Source organism: Microcaecilia unicolor, chromosome 4, assembly GCF_901765095.1.
Source record: "Microcaecilia unicolor chromosome 4, aMicUni1.1, whole genome shotgun sequence".
In the NCBI taxonomy this organism is placed as follows: domain Eukaryota; kingdom Metazoa; phylum Chordata; class Amphibia; order Gymnophiona; family Siphonopidae; genus Microcaecilia; species Microcaecilia unicolor.
The window spans coordinates 74,482,925-74,509,659 of record NC_044034.1 but is presented as its reverse complement, the minus strand read 5'-3'; the positions used below and the strand labels follow the sequence as shown (position 1 = coordinate 74,509,659).

Here is a 26,735-nt window from a genome sequence, read left to right as displayed (position 1 = left end):
TCTGATCTCTGACTGGATAGAACTATGGAGTCAGAAAACAATATGAAAAAGAAAGGAGGCAGAGGGGTAAATATTCAACTGGCAATGGTCATGTCTGGGCACCGGCATTAAATATTCAGGTATGTATGGTCAGCTGGCCACAAACGTTCCCTGTAAGCGGAGCGTATGAAAGATTTCTAATACATTTTAGGTGCATCGCTCACAGATTTTACATGGTTGCTCACAAAAATGTCTTTTTTTATACTATATACAGAAATGCATTGCTAATACTGGCGCTCAAAAAATGTTGGTTTTTAAAACTTGTTGCTCACATGATGAAGAATTTGCACCCACTAGGCCACTCCTAAGAGGAAACATTGGCTGGCATTTAACTGAATGTGCTAGTATTCATCCTTTAACCGGTTAAGTAAAACCGGCCAAAGATAGAACTGCTATCTATGAAGTTCTATTTGGCTATTTAACTTAACCGGTTAAGGGACTGAATATTGGCACTTATCTGGTTAAGCATTGACTGTGCCCCTGGACCAACCACAAAATAGCTGATTTCCATTTTCGCAGTTAGAGGGAATATTCAGCAGCACTATCTGGGTATGATTGGCAGCTGAGCGCCATTATCCAGATTTGTCACCCAGTGGCGTAGGAAGGGGGGGGCGGTGGGGCGGTTCGCCCTGGGTGCACGCTGCTGGGGGGGTGTCGGCTCCGCTGGTTTCCTGCTCCCTCTGCCCCGGAACAGGTTACTTCCTGGTCCGGGGCAGAGAGAGAGCAGGGAACCAGCGGAGCCGACGCAGCTCCCAGCGACATGCACTCGGGGCGGTTCGGCCCTCCCGCTCGTCCCTTGCTGCTTTCCCATGTAAGTACGCGCTCCGGGGGGCAGGGATGTGCACTCTGGAGGGGGGAGGGTGCGCCGTGCTGCACCCGGGGGGGGGGGGTGCACAGCGGCGACCCGCCCTGGGTGTCAGCTGCCTTCGCTACGGCACTGTTGTCACCTTATAGTTCAATCTTTTTTATTGAGGGGTCCTTTTACCAAGCTATGGTAAAAGGGCCCTGTGCTAGCAGCGGGGACCATTTTGGCCACATACTGCGGCCATTTTTACTGCAGCGGACAAAAAAGGCTGAAAATAGTCATGGCCATGTAGTAAGATTGCTCTTACCGCATGGCCATGCGAGGGGGAGCACTTACCGCCACCCACTGAGGTGGCGGTAAGGGCTCCTGCGCTAACCCAGAGGTAACTGGGTAGTGCAAAGTGCTGCCCAATTACCACCAGGTTAGTGTCTTGCTAAAAATTACAGCCCTATTTTCCCCAGTGCAGGAAATGGCATGTACTGGGGCTAGAAATACCGCTGGCGCCTGCGTTGGGCTGGTGTAGCTCCACATTAGCATGCAATAAGCTTGCATTTGGCTTACCACCCAGGGGTGGACTGACCATTCGGGCAACCGGGCAATGCCCGAGGGCCCAGAGGCTTTACCCGGTTGCCCTTGCCAGCCGCCTCCTCAGACCACTACTACTGCCTGTGTCCTATGCCAGCTGCAGCGGTTTAAAATGGTGGCCACGAACTCTCACGAGACTACCATGAGAGGTCACAGATTCCATTTTAAGCTGTGGAGCTACCATGGGCAGCAAGCAGCGCGCTCAGCAGCAGGGATGGAACAAGGTGGGAAAGGGGAGATCGAGGGACATGCTGCTGGACATGGAGGAAGGTAAGGGCTGCGGGGATGACGGTAGCATGTGAGGGGGCGGCGGTAGCGTGTGGAGAGGCAAGAGGAACAGGGGCAGTGGGGGGCCCAGAGTACTCTTGGTGCCCGAAGGCCCAGAGTACTCTCAGTCCACTCCTGTTACCGCCGCTTTGTAAAAGGGCCCCTAAGTGCACAACCAGAATACCGGATGACCAACTATAACACTCCATAGTACAAACAAGATTACAGGAAGAAAAACAGAGTGCAAACAGCAAAGGTTAATGACCTTGTTGGTTGTCCTTTTGCAAAGATGTGCTAAAAAGCGGCTTGCGCTTTTAGCGCTTGATTTTCCCGTGCACTTAGGCCACCTCTTAGCATGTCTGCGTAAATGCCAAAATTCTATTTACACTACACAAAAGAATTCCCAGCAAACAGATATTCTGTAAACAATTCATTTCATATGTCGCAATGAACATATATTCTAGATATTTTTGTGGATATTCAGAAGCCTGGCTAGCTGAATGCATGTAATTTTTCAAATGTAAATGCTGCCCATTCGTCATTCCAATTTTTATAGAAATGTCTTCACTTTTAAGAATTTATTCTCTGAAAATATGTGACAATAATTAAGCTACTTAGCTTTCAAACTGTCAAAAATTGGAGCCTATGCCGACATGGTCAGGTTTCATTTGCTTCATCAGGGTAGAGATCCGGACTGCATCGCTGTAACTGCTTCCAACAGCGGGACGGTGGGGGGGGGGGGGGGGGGGGGGGGGGGATGGTGCCTCATCCTTACTCTGGCCACTTTATTGGGCAGACTGAATGACCATGGAGGTCTTTATCTGCCGACATTTACTATGGGGTCCTTTTACTAAGGTGCACCAAAAATGGCTTGCGGTAGTGTAGGCGTGGGTTTGGGAGCACACCGATCCATTTTTCAGCGCGCCTGTAAAAAAGGCCTTTTTAAAATTTTTGCCGAAAGTGGACGTGCGGCTAAATGAAAATTGCTGTGAGTCTGCGAACTTACCGCTAGCCATTGACCTAGAGGTAAAGACTCATGCGGTAACCGGGCGGTAATGGCCTATGCATGTCAAATGCCATTTGGCGTGTGTCTGATACGCGCGTCCGAAAATAAAAATTATTTTTCGGATGCACGCCAAAAATGAAATTACTGCAAGAGCCACGCAGTAGCCGGGTGGTAACTCCATTTGGTGCGCATTGGGCGTGCATAGACGCTTACGCGGCTTATTAAAAGGGCCCTTATGTTATTATAGTGCTCATTTTCAGAGCGGATGAACATTTTAAAATGCCTAAAAAACGTCCAAATCCTTATGATGGAAAGTCAAAATTTGGACATTTCACACTGCAGTTCGTCTAAATAGCAAAGCGGCGTGTTGCGGGCATGTTTTGGGCGGGACTAGGGAGGGCCAAAAAATAGGACATCCAACAGGGATTTTCAAATGGGAAGAAATGTCCATGTCTAAAAAGAAGGACGTTTTTATCTAGACTTGTTTCAGTCACGTCCAAGTTACAAAAAGTTGCTCTAATTGAGCAGCTGACCACTGGAGGGGTTAAGGCTTGACCCCTCCTTAAACCCCCAGTGGTTGTTGTCCCCTTCTCTCTCCCTGAAAGAAAAACCAAGCTCTATGTCAGCTGCAGGGATTATGGCCATTCTGAACACTGCAGCAAGCAGGAGTAGCCTGATGGTTAGTGCAGTGGACTGTGACCCAAGGGAACCCTGTTCAGGTTCTCTCTTAACTCCCTCTTGTACCTAAATATATAAGACACCTGCAAGTCTGAAGGCTATTGAAGTGGTGTACATTCAGGTACAGTAGGTATTTTTCAGGTCCTGGATGGATCACATTTATTTATTTATTACATTTGTATCCCACATTTTCCCACCTATTTGCAGGCTCAATGTGGCTTACATGGTACCGTAGTGGCGTTCCCCGGTTCCGGTCTGAACAAATTCAAAGTGTACATAAGGACAAGATGTGGTTGTAGTAGAATGGGATCATGTATGGTAGATACATTGGTGGAACATTAGGTAGGAAGAGGGAGAGATGGGGTGAGTCCGTTTCGTTCTTGGTGCTGTTGTGTAGCAGTTGCTCTTGTTCTTATGTTGGGTCAGTGGGGTAAGCCTTTTGGAACTTTAGGTGGTCGTATGTTGCTTTTACTATTTTTGGCAGTGTGTTCCATAATTGTGCGCCTAAATAGGAGAAGCTGGATGCATATGTTGATTTGTATTTGAGTCCTTTGTTGTTTGGGTACTGGAGATTCAGGTATGTTCAAGCTGATCTTGTTGGGTTTCTGGTTGGCAGGTCTATGAGGTCTTTCATATATCCAGGGGCTTCGCCGTAGATAATTTTATGGACCAGGGAGCAGATTTTGAAAGCAATACGTTCTTTAATTGGGAGCCAGTGCAGTTTTTCTCGGAGGGGTTTGGCGCTTTCAAAACGCGATTTGCCAAATATAAGCCTGGCTGCTGTGATTTGAGCGGTCTGGAGTTTCTTTATAATTTGTTCTTTACAGCCTGCGTAGATTTCGTTGCAGTAGTCTTCATGGCTTAGTACCATTGGTTGTATCAAGTTGTAAAATATTTCCCTTGGGAAGAATGGTTTCACATGTTTAAGTTTCCACATTGAGTGGAACATTTTCTTTATGGTTGATTTTGCTTGATTCTCGAGTGACAGATTCCAGTCAATTGTTACTCCGAGGATTTTCAAACTGTCAGCGATAGGAAGGGTGTAGCCTGGTGTGTTTATGTTTGTGGGTTTATATGTGTTTACTGTGCACCTTTATTTACAAAAAAAGAGTTATAGTGGGATTTGAACCTGTGTCCCCTGGTTTATAATTCCACTGCACTAACCACTAAGGGCCAAATTCTATATGGTGCCTAGAAAATCTGAGTGGAAAACATTTCTGCCTAAGTGTATTCTATAAGCGGCGCCTAGATTTAGGTGAGGTGTATAGAATAAGCTTAGTTGATATTCCAGCACCTAAAACTACGCACCTCCTTTTACACCAATGAAAATGTGGAGTAAATCCCAGCACATAGATTTTGGTGCAGAGGGCCATACTCTATAAGAATGTGCATAAATTTTGAAATGCCCACGAAATGCCCATAACCACACCCCTTTTTGCCTGCGCGCATTAAAATTTAGGCGCAGTGCATTACAGAATACGCTTAGGGAGTTGTGCGCGTAAATTCTAATTATTGCCAATTAGTGCTCATTATTGCTTGTTAAGTGTTGTTAACAACACTGATTAGCTTGTTAAGCCGTGCGTTGTTACAGAATATGATTGGATTTTGGCACAGATCTCTAAAGTGCGTTATATAGAATTCCGGGGTAGGCTTCTCCTCTGTTCTGCAGGGACCTCTGTGTAGCCATATTTTTGAAAATATTGCCAGACAGACGTTCATGTCCCTGTTTTTTGTCATTCAAAAGTTTGACATAGCTAGTCATTTTGGATGTTTTCAGTGCAAAAACGTCCATCTTACAGTTATAATTGAACAGGAATCTAGACATTTTTCCTATTTGATCATCGCTGTGAGATGGCCGTTTTTTTAGATGTTATAATGAACAAGACTTTTATTGGACTTAGATGGGGGTTTTCTAAATGCCCCTCAATGTTACTATGTTATATCTACATATGTAAATGAATTTTGAACATGACCTGCCTAATGGTCACAGGCAGATTGACAAAAAAGTAGCAAGATTCCATGCACTTACCCCTGACAATAAGCAGTGGTTTCTCCCTTAAGAACGATTTATGGACTTTACCTCCAGGAATTTATTCAAAACTACTAACTGCTTTTACCACATCTTTTGGAAACTAGTTCCAAAGCTTAACCATACATTGAGTGAAAAAATATTTTCTGTTGCTTGTTGTGAAAGTATTACCATGTCTCCTAGTTTTTGCACTTTTTACAAGAGTAAACAATTGATTCACATTTACCGGTTCTACTCCACTCAGGATTTTACAGACCTCTATCATATCTCCCCCTCAGCCTTCTCTTCTCCAAGCTGAAGAGGCCTAATCTCTTTAGCCTTTCCTAAGCTATGATTGTTGATTGCTGTGCTTTGAGTTCTATTATCTGAATTCCGAACACTGAAGTTTATTGCAAAATGCAATACTGCTGTCACACACTTTAATGCGAACCTGAATCAAATCAGGTTTGTTGCTCTTGTTTGAATTAACGTTTACCCTAAGGCTGAGAAAGTCAGTAGCAATGTTTACCTCTTACTTAGATAAAGCAGATGGCAAACTGGAGACTGTGTATGTGTTATTTAGGTCACAAATACTTACCAGCAGGTGTTGTGGTAGTTTTCGGTGCTGGAAGTAAACTTCTGCGGGAGGTTACTGTGTTAGCAGCTTGCTGTACAGTCCTACTGGCACCCTTGGGTATATCTCTGGATGGCACAGCTGCCTTTTGAGTGGATTGATCTTCACTTGCAAAGCTCGAACCTGCAGGAGGCCAAAATAGCACTAATTAGAACCTCATCAAAAATGTATGCGGAAATGACCTTAAATGAAGCTCAGATTTGAAATTTCAGTCTATTAGGAGGATCTTTAGTCTTGGAATTCGAAACTGGCTTTGTCAGTTGTTGCCTTACCAATATTTCAATATACAACAAAGCTCAATGCTGTAGAAAATACAATTCAAAATACACCTGATCAATGACCTCAGTGGTGACTTGATGCACACGAGTACCTCAGTTCATAATTCACCTTAATCTTGATCGGTCCAAAAATTACTTTTTGTTTTACAAAACTTTATTATAAATACTTCTTGTCATATTAATGTCCTTTTGTCTTAAATTCTTTCATGATTTTGCAAAAAATAAAATAAACAGCGCACTTATTGTCGTTAAAACACGTTGTTCAACATCCCACGGACCACGCAGCCGATCTGATCCTTCACTGTGAGAATGACATTCTCTAGCATTGTTTTCATGCAAGAAACCCACCTTCCTGATGTACAATTGCTAGAGAATGCCATTCCCACAGTGAAGGACCAGCCCGGCTGTGGGGTCCATGGGATGTTGAACAACACGCTTTAACAAAGGTAAGTGTGCTGTTTATTTTGGGGTCCTTTTACTAAGCTGTGTAAGCGCCTACATGCGCCCAACATGCGCCAATTCCGAGTTACCGCCAGGCTACCATGTGGCCAGGGCAGTAATTTCATTTTGATGCACATCTGATATGCGCATCAGAAAATATTTTTATTTTCTGGTGCGCAGGCAGTAATCAGCATTTGGACATGCTTTGACCATTACTGCCCGGTTAACGCGTGAGACTTTACCGCTAAGTCAATGGCTGGCGGTAAGGTCTCAGACCCAAAATGGACTCGTGCCAATTTCCATTTTGCCACACATCCATTCCCCCCCCCCCCCCCCCTCCCGAAAAAAGGCATTTTTACAGGTGTGCTGAAAAATGATCCTGCACACGGTTTAAAACATGTGCCTATAATATCGCAGCTCATAAAGTATAACCCAGCTCTCGATATACTTCAATATACTTCAACTATACTTTTATAAGAGGATATAATTTACATTTATCTAGGATCCATCAGATTTTCCTATCACCATCATACAGGCTAATAATGTGAGCCAGGCACTTTCATGATGGGTAGGTATTCCTCACTCGATCCATTTCAATTTTAAAAATTTTTAATTATTTTTCTCTTATACTTTATAGAATCAATTCAAATTTCAATCAAAAATAAGCACTTAGCTCAACACTAGATGATCGCTTTATGTTTCTTCTTTCATTTCAAGTGATTTTATCACTGAGCACTCATCCCGGAGATGTACAGTGCTCAGTGATAAATCACTTGAAATGAAAGAAGAAACATAAAGCGATCATCTAGTGTTGAGCTAAGTGCTTATTTTTGATTGAAATTTGAATTGATTCTATAAAGTATAAAAGAAAATAATTAAAATTTTTAAAATTGAAATGGATCGAGTGAGGAATACACTACCCATCATGAAAGTGCCTGGCTCACATTATTAGCCTGTATGATGGTGATAGGAAAATCTGATGGATCCTAGATAAATGTAAATTATATCCTCTTATAAAAGTATAGTTGAAGTATATTGAAGTATATCGAGAGCTGGGTTATACTTATGAGCTATAATAATACCCCCTCTATTAAGCATAGATTAAAGAGATACCATAGTAAGTGAAGTATAATATCGCAGGCCATTTTTCAGCACACCTTAGTAAAAGGACTCCTTTATTTTTTGCAAAATCATGACATTTTTCTGGTTTGAAACTAGCCATGTTCGCTACTGGATTTTTGGACGTTTTCCCTAAAACATCCAAAATCGGATTTAGACCTCATATTGAAAAATGTCCCTGCACATGAGGCAACTATAACTATCCTCCCAAAACCCAACAAAGATGCAACATTAATATTCAACTGTAGGCTAATTTCACTACTAAATGTAGATTACAAAATGTATGCAAAAATCTTATCTAACAAAATCTTTAACATTATTCGCAAAGTCAATGAAGTAGGTTTCATGCCAAACAGATGAATCACAGATAATTCTCATCTGTTTCGCCAGATCTCACTTTTAGCAAAGATACATTCAGAACCTATCATTGCTTTATCCATAGATACCTAATAAGCATTTGATAGGGTGAAATGAAGATTTCTCTTTCGTTTATTAAGATGGTTTGGTGCTCCAGACGTTTTTATCAACAAAGTAAAAATCCTTTATACTAACCTTACGGCACACATTACAGTCAATAATACTCTCTCTAATACCATTTTATTAAGAAGAGGCACTTGTCAAGGATGCCCACTCTCCTCGCTACTCTTCAGTATAGCCCTTGAGCCACCACCATCAAAGGTATTAAAGTAGGACAAGTAGAGGTCAAAACCTTATCATATACGATGATGTAATGTTTTTCTCACTGACCCAAAAGTATCTATTTCCAATTGTCTACAATTGATAGAAAAATACTCTAAATTAAATAGCCAAAACACAGAAGTATTACTACTTAACGCTCATGCAACCCCAGATATTGTATTTCCTTTTGTTCTAGTGTGGTCATCGAAAAGCATTCTATATCTAGGTGTAGAATTACTCACCTCGTTAGAATTTACAATAGAAGTAAATAGTAAAAAAAAAAGAATTCTAACTATAGATAAAGATTTGCTGAACTCATGGAGTCCATTACACCTCTCCTGGTGGAACCGTCTAGACACCATTAAGATGATGATTATGCCCAAAATAAATTTTATACTAAGCATGATACCCACTCTTTTCCCCAATCAATTGCATAAACAACTAGATAAACTTTAATCTCAATTCCTTAGGCTTCAAAAACGCCGAAAACCCAAAGAAAAAATCAGGAGTCTTATTCCCAGATTTAATATATCATAAGGCCTTTATTACACAACAAGCTTATTATTCCTTACATATCAATAAAGAATATACCCCATTATGGTTAGCCATCGTAAAGGAATTCTGGAAACCATTCTCACTTCTTAATATTATGCCACTCTTCTTCCCTGAAAGTCTTAAACTTAGTTGCATAATGTCATCCTCCTTTTCATGTTTATTAGATCTAGATAAATGATGGACATTCTGAGTGATACAACCATGACATTGGGTAATCCCAATGTCAAAATTAATCATAAAATTTCTACTATGGAAATTATTGACACTTTTTTAATGATCTACAAATTCATTACTCTTTAAATAATAACCAATATTTTGATGGTTACAATTGAAGAACTGTATTGAAAGTGGAAAATTATTGTAAACAGCATAATCTCAACAATTTACCATTTTTTTTCATTTCTACTATATTTAAAAAAAGGACATGTAACATCTCAGCTAGATAAGGTTTTAATTGGAAAAGGCTGTGTCTTCGAGAGGTATGGGAAGTAGACCTTCAATATAAATTATCTGAACATCAATGGATTTGTTTTGGACTATGATAAGTAGACCACTTTCATCAGCTAGTACAGTTCAGTCTCTCTACTTTCTCCATCATAGAGCTATAGGTCACCTCCCTCAACAAATGGCTGATTGTTGTCTAACACTGTATGCTGGTTTTGCAAAAAGCAAAGAGGAACATTACTACTATATGCTATACAAATGTCAACTGACCTATGCATACTGGGAGAAGGTATGGGAAGAATTTCATCTATCTTCTCCATAACAGAAGCTTTTTCACCTAAGGTAATTCCTTTTTCGATCTATCACTTTTGAAGATCGTTTGGGCATTATCGATCAAGACTGACATCTTGATCTCAACTGTTCTAAAGAACATTTTATGGAATTGAAAACATAATACCTATCTCAGGAGCCCTTTACAATGCCGTGGTACAGCTACTGCGGTGTTGGCATGCAGGGCCGCCAAGAGACAAGCCGGGCCTGGGGCAAACACCTCCCCCCGGGCCTGCCCCCTCTACGGCCAGGCCCACCCTCCCAGGCCCGCCTGCCCTGCCGCACCCCGCTTACTTGTCTGCTCCTGTCACTGTGTACAGCAAACTTCCCCAGGGCCCGGTGCTAGCATTGCTTTCCTGTTCCTGTGCGCCAGCAGCACCACAGAGCAGAGTCCTTCCTTCCTTCCTGCTGCGTCCAAAGAGGCTGTTTGGATGCAGCAGAAAGGAATTACTTTGCTCTGCGGCACTGCCACGCACAGAAACTGGAGACTAATGCTAGCGCCGGGCGGGCCCCCCCCTCGGATGCCGGGCCCTGGGGAATTTTGCCCCCCCCCCCCGGTGCCCTGTGGCAATGCGCCAATCAGGCACTACCTCTGGGCTAACACAGGAGCCCGGCAGTAGTGCCTTACCCTTCTGTGCGCCATTTTATGCTGGATTTAAAAATTTCTATGCTGGGGGCTTACCCAGTGGTAATCAGGCAGCACCGACCACTGACTAGCTACGGTTGGGTTAGATGGGAGCCCGTACCACCATCCTAAATAGGTGTTGGTAAGGCCTCCCTCGGGAAATAGCACAGGACAAGTGGTTAACTTGTTGCATGGCCATTTCCTTCCAACAAAACAAAATACCTTTTACCCACTTGGTAAAAGGAGGCCTCGGTGCGCAGCAAACCCGCGCGCTGATGCCACTGTGGGTCCCATTTACCACAGCGTGGTGAAAGGGGCCCTCAATGTTCATTTCTGGTGGCATTCTATCGTGAAAGTATGTAAGTTTAAAATGTCTTTAGCAGAGAAATTAGGATGCAATATGCATACAAGCCAAAATTTGATCCACTCTTGAAAAATATTTGAAAATGTTTTCTAAAAACATCTAATCTCCTTGCTAAAATTTACTTTTACTGTATGTATTTCTAATGATTTTAAATCTTTGTATATTATAGGTAATCTTGACAAAAAGAAATTTGGAACTGCCTTGGCGAAGGAGGACTGGGGATCACCCTACTGTTCCACCTAGACCACCGGGAAATCTGTGGGGTGGAGGTCAGTGGCGTAGCACAGGGACGGGGTGGTGGGGGTGTCCGCCCCCAGGTGCACGCTGCTGGAGGGTGCAGAGAGCAGCCGTGAGCCTGTCGGCTCTGTGGTTCCCTGCTCCCTCTGCCCTGAACAGGTTACTTCCTGCTCCGAGACCTTACCGCCAGCCATAGAGACCTAGCTGTAAAGAATTTTGGCGGGTAATGACCTAAGCGAGTCAGATGCCACTTAGCACTGCGTCCGCTACGTGCACCAGAAAATACAAAAATATTTTTCAGACGCATGTAGCGGACTTGCAAAAAATTGAAATTACCGCAAGGGCCACGCGGTAACCGGGTGGTAACTCCAATTTGGCGTGCATTGGGCGCACGTAGGCGCCTACGGGCTTAGTAAAAGGGCCCATTGTGTGTTATTATCTTAACACAGGTTAGTAGCTACTCCTCTAGGTGTGATTTCTGCTACTTTGGTCCTGATATTTTATAAACACATTTGGAGGGGCATAATCGAATGTGAACTATCTCCAAGACCGGGTACGTGAAGGGGCGGGACAAACCGTATTTTCGAAAAAAATGGGCGGCCATCTTTTTTTCCGATAATACGATTTGTGCCGGGCAAATGCATCGGATTTGTGGCAGATTTGAGCTAGGCGGTTATCGTTTTTCAGCAATAATGGAAACCGAAGGCACCCAGCTCAAAAACGAACAAATCCAAGGCACTGGGTCTGGGAGGGGCCAGGATTCGTAGTGCACTGGTCCCCCTCACATGCCAGGACACCAACCGGGCACCCTAGGGGGCACTTGTAACAATTAAAAAAAAAGTAAAATACCCTCTGAAGTCCATAGCTCCCTTCCTTGGGTGCTGAGCCCCCCCAAACCCCCCCCCAAAACCCACTCCTCACAACTCTACACCATTACCATAGCACTTATGGCTGAAGAGGGGCACCTCGATGTGGGTACAGTGGGTTTTGGGGGTGGTTTGGAGCGCTCCCATTTACCACCACAAGTGTAACAGGTAGGGGGGGGGGTGGGCCTAGGTCCACCTGGGTGAAGTCCACTGCACCCACTAACAACTGCTCCAGGGACCTGCATACTGCTGTGATGGCATTGAGGCTGGCATACAGGCTGGGAAAAAAAGTTTGTTAAAGTTGTTTTTTTTTTGGTGGGAGCGGGTTAGTGACCACTGGGGGAGTCAGGGGTGGTCATCCTCGTTTCCCTCCGGTGGTCATCTGGTCATTTAGGGCACTTTTTTGGGACTTGTTCGTGAAAAAAGGGGTCCAAAAAAAGTGACCCCAAATTCGCGCTAAGAACACCTTCTTTTTTCGATTATCGGCCGAGGACGCCCATCTCTCCTCGGCCGATAAACACGCCCTAGTCCCTCCTTCACCACGCCTCCGACATGCCCTCGTCAACTTTCCACGACAGATTGCAGTTGAAGACGCCCCAAATCGGCTTTCGATTATACCGATTTGGGAGCCCACGGGAGAAAGACACCCATCTCCCGATTTGGGTCAAAATATGGGCGTCTTTCTCTTTCGAAAATAAGGCGGATAAGCACTTACATGTCTTTATAAACTGGGCCTTAAATAGACACTTGCTTTGCCTTCACACACAAGCAACCTATTATAATATTACCCTTCACATGGCCTAGTCCTTGACATTAGAATTCCTACTTTTAATTTTCATACGGGAAATTTCTCATAAAGCCAACATTTCAATTTTGCAGGCTGACCACATTCTAGCAGGGAAGCAATTCTATACAGTCTGAATACAAGGGAATCAGGGGAAGTTATATAATCACTCCTGACACAGACCTGACATCACATACACACGTACAAAATGAAATCTATTTAGGACCTGCAGTATGAAATGCAACCAGTAATTACCCTTTCTCTCTGAAATTCTGCACAACCCCCAAACTAATCCCATGAAAAAAATAATGACTTTCACCAGCACGTTCTATTTATCTGAGAACCACGCTCCAATTTGAGCAACTCTTGTACACAAACATTTCCATACTCAGAGTTCCACTTTTATCATATATTGATTTCTCCTTCATAGTCTGTTCAGTCAAGCTTGCCGCCATCTCCAATGTACTGTACATCTTTCCTTTATAGAAGTTGAGATTTAATATTTAATTCTCATTCAATCTAACTGATTTGAGGGGAGGGAGGTCTGACTGTCCCAAATAAGATTATATTTAGTGTACTCAGAACATTTTTTCTCCTGATCAGATTGTCACTTTCCTTTAACAGAAGGGCCTCAGAATGAACCCATTAATGAGGTTTTTATTTTTTGTTAATAATCATATTGGACTTGTTCCCTGCAGCACAAAGATTGTGATATGTGGAACAGCTGGGCCCCATGGATTTCTGTATCAATTTTCCCTATAACTGCTCCAGAAAATATCAGCTATTGCTTGAAAACAACCGATCTGTGCATGACAATGAAACAATCAAAAAGTGGGACTTGGTATGGATATTAAACACAGCAGCAGCAACAAAAACGGAGTCATTCCCCCACCCCCCCCCACCACACAGACACACTGCCCCCCCCCCCCCCAGCTATACTGATTCTGTTCTAGTGTTAAAAGGGGGTTGCTTCTTCGCTTTTTTTGTTTCAATCAATTTTTATTCAGAAAAAGATACACAATACCCTCCCACCCTCTGTAAACCATAAGAATTATAACCTAATCAGAAGACAATGTACAGTACACAACTAAAATCAACAGCTGAATCCCCTCAGTGACTAAATAGTACAGCTGTAATGTATCCCCTCCCCCCAAAACCCCAACTCCCCCAAACAAAAATTAACAGTTGAATCCCCTCAGTGATCAAACAGTACAACTGTAATGTATCCTCTCCCCCCCAACCCCCCCCCCCCCCCCCAATGCAAGACAATAATCTCCCTCTATCAGGATGTTTGCCATTGTTTCTTCAGCAAACATCTGCTAAATAACCCCCCAGCCCCCCTTCCCCATGAGCAATTAACTTTTGTGATGGATCAAAAAGGCCTTGTCTTCTATCAATTGTTCCAGGACACGAAGAGACTGGTCTGCAGTTTTTATTCGTAACGTTTTCATACTTTTTCAGCAACATATAAAACATTTTGAAAGGTAGCAACCTCTGCTAGCTCCTTTCCCCAACATCCATCCCACATGTTCACACCTTCTCAGAGCTGGTGTTAGACATCTTCTTGTACAGACCCCCATATCACTTTGGTCATTTTCCTGCACTGCTTCAAGTCTTTTTATATTTTTTTGAAATACAGCTTCTAAACCTAAATACAGTACTTGAAGCGAGGCATCACTAACAACCTGAACAGGGAAATAACCATCTCCTACTTTATTCTTGTTATGCCATTCTCTATGCAGCCTAGCATCTTTCTGGCTTTGGCTACTACCTTGTTACATTGCTCCCGTCTTTCTGCCGAAGGTGGTTTCTCCTTTTCATTTGAACCATATGGTTTCTTTCCCTGCTATTTTGAGGTCCTTGGTGTCAGGAATTTATAAGCTGGACATTTGCAGAATGCTTCTCCACTACTTGGAGGTCACATCCTTCTCAGATGTTGGATCTTCTTTTTCTCTTCTTTGATTGAGTCAGCCTACGTTGTTCAAAGAAGTTCCTCAGGGCTTAAGGCTCATTATCCAGGTTGCAGGCAGAATCCTTGGCTGAAGCAGGAGCCATTGTCTTGGAAGATATTTGAATGGCTGCAACATGGTTCTCACTTCATTCTTTTGTCAAACATTACAGGTTTGATGTTTGGGCTAAGTGGGACAGTACTTTTGCAAGAGCAGTCTGGAAGATGTTGGGTATTCCTCTCACCCTGTGGGATAAAAGCTCTGGTACATCTCATAGGTCTAGACAGCTCTTGCAGGATGACCCAAAAGTGAATTGTTGATTTCCTTTCCTTGAATCCTACAAGCCCATTCCAGGTCCCACCTTGGAAGTCTGAAGCATTCAACAGATTCCTGGGTGCTAGGTTTACCATGTGTCTGAATATTGTTAGTTTTGCAAAGCTAGCACTGTTGGACCTCTATTATGGGTTCTGTTTGGTTTTATTTTTAACTCTTTAAGTGTTTTGGTTTATCTGTAGATCTCTGTCATGCATAGTCATTAGGGATATCCTGAAAACCTGGTCTGCTTGCAGCCCTTAAGAAATGAATTTGGACAAGCCTGGTACACACGCATGGGGTAATTCTATAACTTGGGCGCACATAAACATTTAAAACGATGATGACATTTGCATACATGCATAACTAATAAAATTTCTGCCTAAGCACTATTCTGTAAATACAGGTGTAACTTACACTGAATGTATTTGCAAGGGGGTGTACACATAGGCAGAGGCTCAAACTTATGTGTGTAACTTATAGAATACAAAGTTACATCTGTATATTTACAGCACTTAGGCATTAATATTTATATCAGCTCTAAGCCTAAATGTTAACAGCATACGTATCTTGCTAGTCTAGTATTCTATAAAGGAAATTAGGTGCCTACATTTCATTAGTGGAGGAGTGGCCTAGTGGTTAGGGTGGTGGACTTTGGTCCTGGGGAACTGAGGAAGTGAGTTTGATTCCCGGCACAGGCAGCTCCTTGTGACTCTGGGCAAGTCACTTAACCCTCCATTGCTCTATGTAAGCTGCATTGAGCCTGCCATGAGTGGGAAAGTGCAGGGTACAAATGTAACAAAAATTTAAAAAAAATAAAATTATACAATATGTTCCTATCTTTGTTTACACTCTATGCAATATTTTATTGGACACTATGTTGACATTGCAATGTAGCATATAATGCCATACTTTGTATTATTTGAATATTTTTACTGCTGTACTTGTCTTGCCTAGGCTTGACTTCTTCTTGATGAACACCGCCTTGGGTGAATTCCTTCAAAAGGCGGTAAATAAATCCTAATAAATAAATGGGCTTCTACAAAGTGCCCTTTGGGCATCTAATTTTAGCCATCCTGTTATACAATTACCCTTTAAATCCCATAAGCAAATAAACACAGAATACAAAACTGCAATAGAAATGAATACAAATAATCTTAATCACACTATACAAACTAAACAAGACCAACTGGCCATTATCAACATCAACCAGGACATTACAAGCTAAATGTCTGAAAGAACAAGTGAGTTTTATTCTTCCAAAAAGGAACTAGTAACTCTGTATATTTCACCCTAATAATTACAGGTGGAGACTCTGTATGACATGATGCAAGTATTTTGTTTGAACTATATCTTTATTGAGTTTTCAGCAAACAACTTAGCACTGTAGAAAACATACAACAATCAAACATCGGCAAAAGAACAAAGAAGAATGTTGTAACACGTGCCTCATCCACGTTTCTGCTGTCTCTCATGTTCCCTAGCATATACGGCGACTACTGGGAAAGGTATGATTTATTATTTTTTTCTTTTTAGATGATGCAAGTATTAAGAAGCGTACTAGCAAAACTGCGATACTGAGATTATTTTCAGTATACGCAAAACTAGTCCATTTGAAGATAGTACCCCATAAGATGTAATTATTGCTGCATGGGTCACAGAGGTTTAGCAAAAAAATCAATGTTGTATTTAATGACAGCAAGCAGGAGCTACAGCTTCTCATACTTAACAGTGTTATTCATGCAGAGAAATACTGCAGTATTCCTACAGCTGTAGGGTGCATTGGCTGTGGATTGCACAGTAGTGAAAAGTGCTCAAACACACTTAAAATATCAGCTACACATCTTCTTTTGAATAACTAGCATTTACTTAAAATGTTATACAGAAAATCAGATTTGAATATTAATTGAAGAGTCTAAGATAAGACCTCTCACCCGCTAATATTTTCTCCCTGGAGACTGTCTAGCCTAGTTAAACAGCATTGTGTGTAGTAAGTCCCTGAAAAGAAATTGCAAGTCTTAGACAAGAGTAAAATCTGAAAGCTCTTCTTTCACCCCATATAATAACCAACATCTTAAACACAGTTCTAGAATCTCTCTCAATTAGGGGATAAAGTGACAAATCCATTTATCTACCAGCATCAAATCATTCTGCCAAAACTTGAAATGATTCTATTGGCTTCTGCACCACATGAATTCTGAAATGTGTAGTGTCTCGTAGAAGAAAAGTCTAACACAGGATGCCTAGGCTGTAGAGGTGCATAGTTGTATATCTTGCACCTTTTTTTTAATAAAGGCAAATATCCCCTGAAAGTTCCCAGATATAAGTACATAAGTACATAAGTAATGTCATACTGGGAAAAGACCAAGGGTCCATCGAGCCCAGCATCTTGTCCACGACAGCGGCCAATCCAGGCCAAGAGCACCTGGCAAGCTTCCCAAACGTACAAACATTCTATACATGTTATTCCTGGGATTTTGGATTTTTCCAAGTCCGTTTAGTAGCGTTTATGGACTTGTCCTTTAGGAAACCGTCCAACCCCTTTTTAAACTCTGCTAAGCTAACCGCCTTCACCACATTTTCCGGCAATGAATTCCAGAGTTTAATTACACGTTGGGTGAAAAAAATTTTCTCCGATTTGTTTTAAATGTACTACACTGTAGTTTAATCACATGCCCCCTAGTCCTAGTATTTTGGAAAGCGTGAACAAACGCTTCACATCCACCTGTTCCACTCCACTCATTATTTATATACCTCTATCATGTCTCCCCTCAGCCGTCTCTTCTCCAAGCTGAATAGCTCTAGCCTCCTTAGTCTTTCTTCATAGGGAAGTCGTCCCATCCCCGCTATCATTTTAGTCGCCCTTCGCTGCACCTTTTCCAATTCTACTATATCATTCTTGAGATGCGGCGACCAGAATTGAACACAATACTCATGGTGCGGTCGTACCATGGAGCGATACAATGGCATTATAACATCCTCACACCTGTTTTCCATACCTTTCCTAATAATACCCAACATTCTATTCGCTTTCCTAGCCGCAGCAGCACACTGAGCAGAAGGTTTCAGTGTGTTATCGACGACGACACCCAGATCCCTTTCTTGGTCCGTAACTCCTAACATGGAACCTTGCATGACGTAGCTATAATTCGGGTTCTTTTTTCCCACATGCATCACCTTGCACTTGCTCACATTAAACGTCATCTGCCATTTAGCCGCCCAGTCTCCCAGTCTCGTAAGGTCTTTCTGTAATTTTTCACAATCCTGTCGCGAGTTAACGACTTTGAATAACTTTGTGTCATCATCAAATTTAATTACCTCACTAGTTACTCCCATCTCTAAATCATTTATAAATATATTAAAAAGCAGCGGTCCTAGCACAGACCCCTGAGGAACCCCACTAACTACCCTTCTCCATTGTGAATACTGCCCATTTAACCCCACTCTCTGTTTCCTATCCTTCAACCAGTTTTTAATCCACAATAGGACATTTCCTCCTATCCCATGACCCTCCAATTTCCTCTGTAGCCTTTCATGAGGTACCTTGTCAAATGCCTTTTGAAAATCCAGATACAAAATATCAACTGGCTCCCCTTTGTCCACATGTTTGTTTACTCCTTCAAAGAATTGAAGTAAATCGGTCAGGCAAGATTTCCCCACATAAAAGCCGTGCTGACTTGGTCTCAGTAATCCATGTCCTCGGATGTGCTCTGTAATTTTGTTTTTAATAATAGCCTCTACCATTTTCCCCGGCACCGACGTCAGACTCACGGGTCTATAATTTCCCCGATCTCCCCTGGAGCCTTTTTAAAAAATGGGCGTTACATTGGCCACCCTCCAATACAAAAGTTACACCTCCTATGAAGCAGGCATAATCTTTCTGCCTAGGTTTGTATGGATATGCGTGCATATACAAATATATCGTACAGATCGCCCCAGCACCAGCTATCCAACATCCTGGAAAGGGCTGTACCAGATTTACCATTTGTCTGCTGTACAACTAATTGGTCTGAATTCTGAAACAAATGGATCTCTTTATTGTGATATTGAAATTTGGTCTTGTGATCGGCTGATTCTGATCATGTGACCCTAGGTTTCTTCCAAGCAGGTTTAATGACAGGAGATGGCATGAGCCTATCTGGTCCATTATATGAGCTGAAGCCAGTGGGAGGAGCTTGCCATCATACTGAGTGACCCTAAACATTTGCAGACACTATTGAAAACAATAACAAACTTGTGAGGTTTATATTATTTATTAAACCTCCTTGGTTTTGCATTATTTCTGTTAGGAAGGGATTGGGGGGGGGGGGGAATTTTCAAGGGGTCTGTGAAAGGGGGGGAGGGTTATATTCAAAATGTATTAATCAGTGCTCCAGAGCTTGTTTTGTTATTTGCAATGCTGTATTGTGGATTTCAGAGCTGCGCTATATGCCTTTATTTTTGCTTATGATGACAATAAAGATATTTTTACATAAAAACAATAGAAAACACTTATGACTGCCTGTGTCGATTATTTTTATTTGACAGCTTTTTTATTTATTTGAAAGCTTCCCATATATAGATATATATCATTAAATAAAATTTGAAATCAATAAAACAGCATAAAAATTATTGTTGGTGTTTCAGCTACAAAACGAGCGCCTGGGAGAGATGAGCCTTGAATCAGACGAGGTGCCACACACCGAATTGGAGGTGAAAAGAAGCGGGTAGGAAACTGCTTAGGTGACAGTAAATGAAGACAGCATCTCGTCTAAGAAGTTAAAGATGTTTTCTCATTTTTGTACCTATTCTTCAGGTATTTGGAGTCAGGTATTTGGATTTTTCTTCTCAGTAACTGATATTTGTTTAAGGCACACCAATATGGTGGCAGCCTGGGAGAGATGGCTTCAGCTTTTTGACATCATGCCGTCTCCTGTCATTAAACCTCTTGGTTTCAAAATTCTTCTTCTTTTTTCAGAGTGAGTGGTTAGAGATTTGCCATTCCCATTCCCCCACGCACCTCATCCTTCCAACCCCATAAGACCTTCATTTAGCCCACCAAAACAAGAACCCCCCCCCCCCCCCCCAAAAATATAAATCCTCATAAAATAACATTTCAGGGGCAGTTATGTAAAAATACAGACTATATTTTTTCACAGTTTGATTTAAGAGCACTATTCATTCAGCACTTACCGGCTATAGGTTACCACATAAAGATAGGAATAACTTTTATGCAGTACTATTTATGTGGTTAACCTGGCCGGGTAAATGGTTGGAATGTTAAGGTAAGCCAGGATGGACTGGTGACATCACAGGCTAGGGCAGTCGGTGCCCTACAGTGCTGGCGCCAGGGGCGTAGCCAGACCTCGGCAGGAGGAGGGACCAGAGTCCGGGGTGGGGGCACTGTTTAGCCACCCTCCCCCCGCCGCCGCCCCCCACCACTTTGGACCCGCCGCAACTGCAAACCCATGCCGCCGCAACCCTCCCCACCGCCATCCACCCGCCCCTGCCCCGCCGCCGCATCAGGTATCTTGTTTGCTGGTGGGGGTCCCCAATCCCCGCCAGCCGAAGAGTCTTCTTCAGCGCCGGTTGACTCCGGCGCCTTCGTGGTGTGATCATCTGTTTCTGATGCCTTACGTCCTGCACCATGCATGTAGCCCCGTGCAAGACGTAAGGCGTCAGAAACAGATGATCACACCACGAAGGCGCCTGAGTCAACTGGCGCTGAAGAAGTCTCTTCAGCTGGCGGGGATTGTGGACCCCCGCCAGCAAACAAGGTACATGATGCGGCGGTGGGTCAGGCGGTGGGCGGCGGGGGGTCAAATGTAGAGGGGGCCAGGGCATAATCTGTTGCAAAAAAAGACAAAAAGTACTTAACTGATGTTTACTAATTGGTATTTTTTTTTCAGCTTCTGTCAGTTAAGTAATTCTGGCCTTTTTTTCTACAATTTTTTTTTCTTGATTGAAGAGTCTCACTGCCAAATCTGTCATTGGCAAATGAAACCCTGCCCGCTTTCATTTGCCAAAGACATAAAACAACAAAGGAAATGTCATTATTAATGACTGCCCATCCCTAATAGACAGCCTAGGCACTCTGTTATACATTTATCCCTTATGCGGATACTTTCCTTTTAGGATATGTTCATAGTACAAGTGTGCATAAACTTTCACTTTGAAAACTAGACTTTGAACCTATCCAGGCAGTCAAACTTATCCCAAAGTGATGAACATAAAAAACAAAAACATTATAAAACAACAGGAACAGTATAATACCCCCAAAATGTATAAAATAGGAGAAACACTGTATAATACCCCCAACTCACCTCATTCACTACAAACACAATCTCCCAGATTCTATAAAGGTTGTTCAAATTTGGACGCCCAAAATAGTTAGTTAATGGGTTCCAATTATTTACTTATTGGAACTAACAAGCACTTAATTGAATTAATTATGATTTTGGTGCCGATCTGGCTACATGATATGATGTAACAATGGGGGCCTAAATTGGATCATGTGCAAGTCAAAAGGAGGTGTGGGCAGATCAGGGGTATTCACAAAAGATGTACTGAGGGGCCCTTTTACTAAGCCGCATAAGCGTCTATGCATGCCCAACGCATGCCAAAATGGAGTTACGCACGGCTACCGCATAGCTGTTGCGGTAATTTTATTTTTGGCGCGCGTCCAAGACGCGTACCAATTGGCATTTGATGCGCGTAGGTCATTACCGCCCGGTTATCGCGTGAGTCTTTACTGCTAGGTCAATGGCTTGCGGTAAGGTCTCAGACCCAAAATGGACACGCGGCAATTTTGATTTTGTCGCACGTCCATTTTTGGCAAAAATTTTAAAAAGGCTTTTTACAGGCGCGCTGAAAAATGGATCAGCACACGCCCAAAACCCGCGCCTACACTACCGCAAGTCATATTTCAGCGCACCTTAGTAAAAGGACCCCTCAGTGTTACAGAATAGCAGGGATTCACGCCCAATTTGCGTGCCAGGATTTACACCAGGTTTCAGCTGACATAAATCCTCGCACCCACAGTTGAGTGCTGAATTTGGTGCTCAGAGTTATTCTATAAAGAACACTCATTCTGAAGCACTTTTTATAGAATAGCGTTGCATGTCGAATATTATCGGCGTCAAATTTTCAGCAACATTTATAGAATCTGGCTCAATATGTAAAGTGATGGGAGTTTTTACAGTCCTGTTGTCAGTATTATCCATCTTTTGCTTGTGCTCTATTATTGCTCTTTCTGTCCTCAACATTTTCATCAATATGCGTGGCTCTTCTTTGGTAGGCTTATCCTGCTTCTTTCTGACAGGTTGTCATACACAACAGCTCTCACTAGGTTCACTTGCTGGCAATATTAGAACTAAGATACATTTCAGTATTTCCTTTGCTTTGGTTTGGTGGAGCTGGTGCTATTTTTCTCTGTGTGTGTTTTTCTGTACTGTGTCTATCCCTTTCTTTTTCTTCTTGCTGTTTTTCACAGTGGTGATGTTGGGCTGTTTTTCAGGCAGGAGGTTTAGATGTAGACAATTTTAGTGATTATAAATCACTATGTGACTGTTCAGGACATTACCGTACTTGTGCTGGAGGACCTGCTGGGGGACGGGACATTTGGAGTTTAGCTGAACTGTACATATTAAATATAAACTCCGTTCAGTAAGCCAAGCTGGCTTTGGGTTCCAGTCCCCCCCCCCCCCCCCCCCCCCAGTTTTTTCAGCACTGTTTTGGGAACATAGTGGCACATTTTCTATGCTGAAATTTAATTTATTGCTGTTAGCATTGGGAATGTCAGTGCTTCTTTTTTTTTTTCTTGAATAAGGTGTTAATTACGCCTTCAGGAAACACTATACCCATGCTTGGTCTTTTCTTTGCTTCCAGGTCCATCTGTTTATTTGTTTGGATGGCCATAATCATACAAGAAGGGCAGATTCTGCCACTGGGAAGATATGTCATGCAGTGATAGATTTATAATGTAGCCTTTATAATAGTACACATGTCCTCTCTCTTATGTAGGCTAACCTTCTGAAACAGTACAAAAGCTATGTTAGCACTTGTGCTTGCCAAAATGGAACATTGAAAGCTGCTGCCCAAACAAGAGAAAGAAAGGTGCTCCAATAATGTGACATCTGACTCGAAGCGAGCTGCAGCTATTTAATGTGTATGGTTTTTTTCTCTCTTTGTACAGTGTTTCCCTGTGTGTTATCTGACTGACTGCTTGTGTTGGGGAACATTTGGAAAGCGCCTGCATGTGTTTGTTTCTACATTCAATAGCACATAAAATAAACTTTTGAGTCAATTTTCAGTGCCTGCAGTGATTGCATTTTTTTAAAACAATGGCCACAGCATTTTTTTTAAATTTAAAACTTTAATCTTTATTAACAAGTATGCAACTGGAACAATGAAGAGAATAGTGCAGATTGCTGAGTGGTGTGTTCTTGAACTGTTTTGTGTGATTATGCTTGATGTGTTTCAGAAGTTTTCTTGATGTAATATATTAAAATGATAAATAAAATTTTTAAAAGAACAATGAAGGGAACTACAATGAACCAGGCTATACAAAAAATAGGAAGAACAGTATCGCACTTGTGCACAGCTGGTCATATATCCGTAGCAGATTTAAGATCTCCTGGCTAACAGCAAGATAAGCAATTGCATACATTTTAGAATGCTATAAATCTCCATTCAACCCCAGAAAAACAATCCAATTGAAAAAAATGTCCCCCAAGCAGAACAAACAGGCTGAATATCAGCACTTAAGCGGCCAAGTGCTGACTCCGCCCCGGAATGCAAGCAATGTAGCCAGCTTTGAGTTAAGTACTAACTGCAAATTTCAGCAGCACTAAGGGGTCCTTTTACTAAGGTGTGCTGAAAAATGGCCTGTGCTAGTGTAGGTGCGGATTTTGGGTGTGCGCAGATTCATTTTTCAGCGTGCCTATAAAAAATGCCTTTTTAAAATTTTTGCTGAAAATGGATGCGCAGCAAAATTTAAATTGGCGTGCGTCCATATTGGGTCTGAGACCTTACCGCCAGCCACTGAATTAGTGGTAAGGTCTCACATGTTAACCGGGCGGTAATGACCTATACTCACCAGAGAATAAAAAATATTTTCAGACGCACATAGTGGACTTGCTCCAAAAATAAAATTACCGTAAGGGCCATGCGTTAGCCGGGTGGTAACTCTATTTGGCACGTATTGGGCGTGCGTAGGTGCCTATGCGGCTTACCAGCTTATTTTTCGAAAGAGATCGTGGCCATCTTCCGACACAAATTGGGAGATGGCCGGCGATCTCCTGAAATCGGCCAAATCGGCATAATCGAAAGCCGATTTTGGCCGGCTTCAACTGCTTTCCGTCGCGGGGCCGGCAAAAGTTCAAAGGGGGCGTGTCGGCATGGTAGTGAAGGCGGGACAGGGGTGTGCATTGAGATGGCCGACTTCACCAGATAATGGAAAAAAGAAAGCCGGCTGTCACGAGAATTTGGTCCGCTTTATTTGGACCCTTTTTTTTCAGGTCCAAGTCCCTAAAAATGGCCCCAACTGACCAGATGACCACCGGAGGAATCGGGGATTGACCTCCCCATACTCCCCCAGTGGTCACCAACCCCCCTCCCACCCCCCAAAAAAGCCAGCCTCAAATGTCATACCCAGCTCCCTGACAGCAGTATGCAAGTCCCTGGAGCAGTCTGTAGTGGGTGCAGTGCACTTCAAGCAAGAGGACCCAGGCCCATCCCCCCCCTAACCTGTTACCCTTGTGGTGGTAAATGGGAACCCTCCAAAAAAAACCCAAAACACCCACTGTACCACATGTAGGTGCCCCCCTTCAGCCCTATGTAGAGTTGTGGCCAGTGGGTTTTGGGGGGATTTGGGGGGCTCAGCACCCAAGGGAAGGGGCTATGCACCTGGAAGCTAATTGTGTATTTTTTAAATTTTTAAAAGTGTCCCCTGGGGTGCTCGGGTTGGTGTCCTGGCATGTCAGGGGGGCCAGTGCACTAGAAATGCTGGCTCGTCCCACGCCCAAATGCCTTACATTTTGCCGGGTTTTGAGATGGCCGGCTCCGGTTTCCATTATCGCTGAAAATCGAGTCGGCCATCTCATCTAACCCCGGCGAGCGATTTTGCTGGCGCCAAGCATATTTCGAAAATACGCTTGGTTCCGCCCCTTCGCGGAGCCAGCCCCGAAGATGGCCGGCCATCGATTTAGCTGGCGCGTTTCATTATGCCCCTCTTAGTAAAAGGGCCCCTTAGCTGGTTAAGTGCCACTGAAAATTAGCAGCTAGCTCTGACCAACTGATTTAAACTAGTTACCATCGGATTCTATATATCACGCCTAGCATACCGCACCGAAATCCAAGTGTATTCTATAAACAACGCACATAATTGGTTTAACAAGCCAATCAGCATTCTTAACAGCACTTAACAAACAATTAATAAGCACTAACTGACAATAATTAGAATTTACATGCATAACTCGCTAAGCGTATTCTGTAATGCAGAGCACCTAAATTCTAATGTGTGGAGCCAAACAGCGGCGTGGTTATGGACGGGGAAATGGGCATTTTGTGGGTTTACATGCACTGTTATAGAATTTTATTTATTTATTTAGAACATTTATATCCCACAGATTCCCACCATGGCAGGCTCTATGTGGCTAACAACATTAGGAAAAGAACAACAAACTAAATCGTAGGCAGAACAGAGAATAAGGTGCATCTTGGGTGGGGCAAACAACAGGGGGTGTCAAAAGAAGAACAGTAGGAAGTAAGTTAAGTAACAGAGGAGTAGTTCTAGCACATAGATAAGTCTTAAGGGACATCTTGAACAGGTTGTGGTCAGTAGTCTCCTTTAATGTTGATGGAAGAGCATTCCAATAACGAGGGCTCACGAAGCAAAAGGAGGAGGCGAAGAGTAGTTTGTATCTCAGATTCCTGCAATTAGGATAGTGGAGATTGAGGTAGTTCCGTGAAGGCTTTTTGGAATTTCTGGAAGGGAGGTCAATCAGGCTGAACATATAAGCTGGAGCTTCCCCGTAAACGATCTTGTGTGTTAGTGCACAGATTTTGAATTCGATATGCTCTTTTATCGGGAGCCAGTGGAGCTTCTCTCTAAGGGGTTTTGCTGCTTCAAACCAAGATTTACCAAATATTAATCTTGCTGCCGTATTTTGAGCTGTTTGGAGTTTCTTTAGGATGTGCTCTTTGCAACCGGTGTAAATCCCATTGCAGTAGTCGAAATGGCTCAATACTAGAAAGTGTATAAGAGTCCGGAATAGGTCACACGGAAGGAATTGCTTGATACGTTTAAGTGACCGCATGGAGAGGAACTGTCCCGTCCCGGGCCCTTACCTGGGCTCCCGCAGTGGGGAGCAAGGGTCAACGGAGCCCGCGGGAGCCAGCGCGGCGAAGACGAGCCGCCGACAGGGCCGGCACTGCCGCGGGTCGGTCCGAGGCCGGCGATCCGCTGGAGCGAGCGCCGGCCTCGGAGAGGGGGATACGCCGGCCAAGATAGCGGCGCCGGCATCGTCGTCTCCCTGCTCTGGGGCGGACCGGTGAGCCAGCTCCGCCTACTCGCGCCGGATTGGCGCATTGATGGGGAGACTCCGCCTGCCAGGCAGGCTGGCCAATCCAGGCGTCCCTTGCCTGCCTAGGCCGGGGGGATTGGCTCCAGCTGTTGAGAGGGGACTGGCGGGAGATTTAAGCAACGGAACGGGAAGAGCCCAGTGCTTCCGTTTCGAATGTCAGAAGCTGA

At 43.2% G+C, this 26,735-nt stretch overlaps 1 protein-coding gene across 1 annotated transcript in view; it reads right to left on the bottom strand.

The window, feature by feature from the left end:
- MTUS2 (microtubule associated scaffold protein 2) overlaps positions 1 to 26,735 on the bottom strand; it is a 494,757-nt gene that overhangs the window by 240,519 nt on the left and 227,503 nt on the right. Inside the window, exon 4 of the mRNA XM_030202400.1 lies at positions 5,987 to 6,145. Coding sequence (XP_030058260.1) covers positions 5,987 to 6,145 — 159 coding nt within the window. The remainder of the gene's footprint in view (positions 1 to 5,986; positions 6,146 to 26,735) is intronic.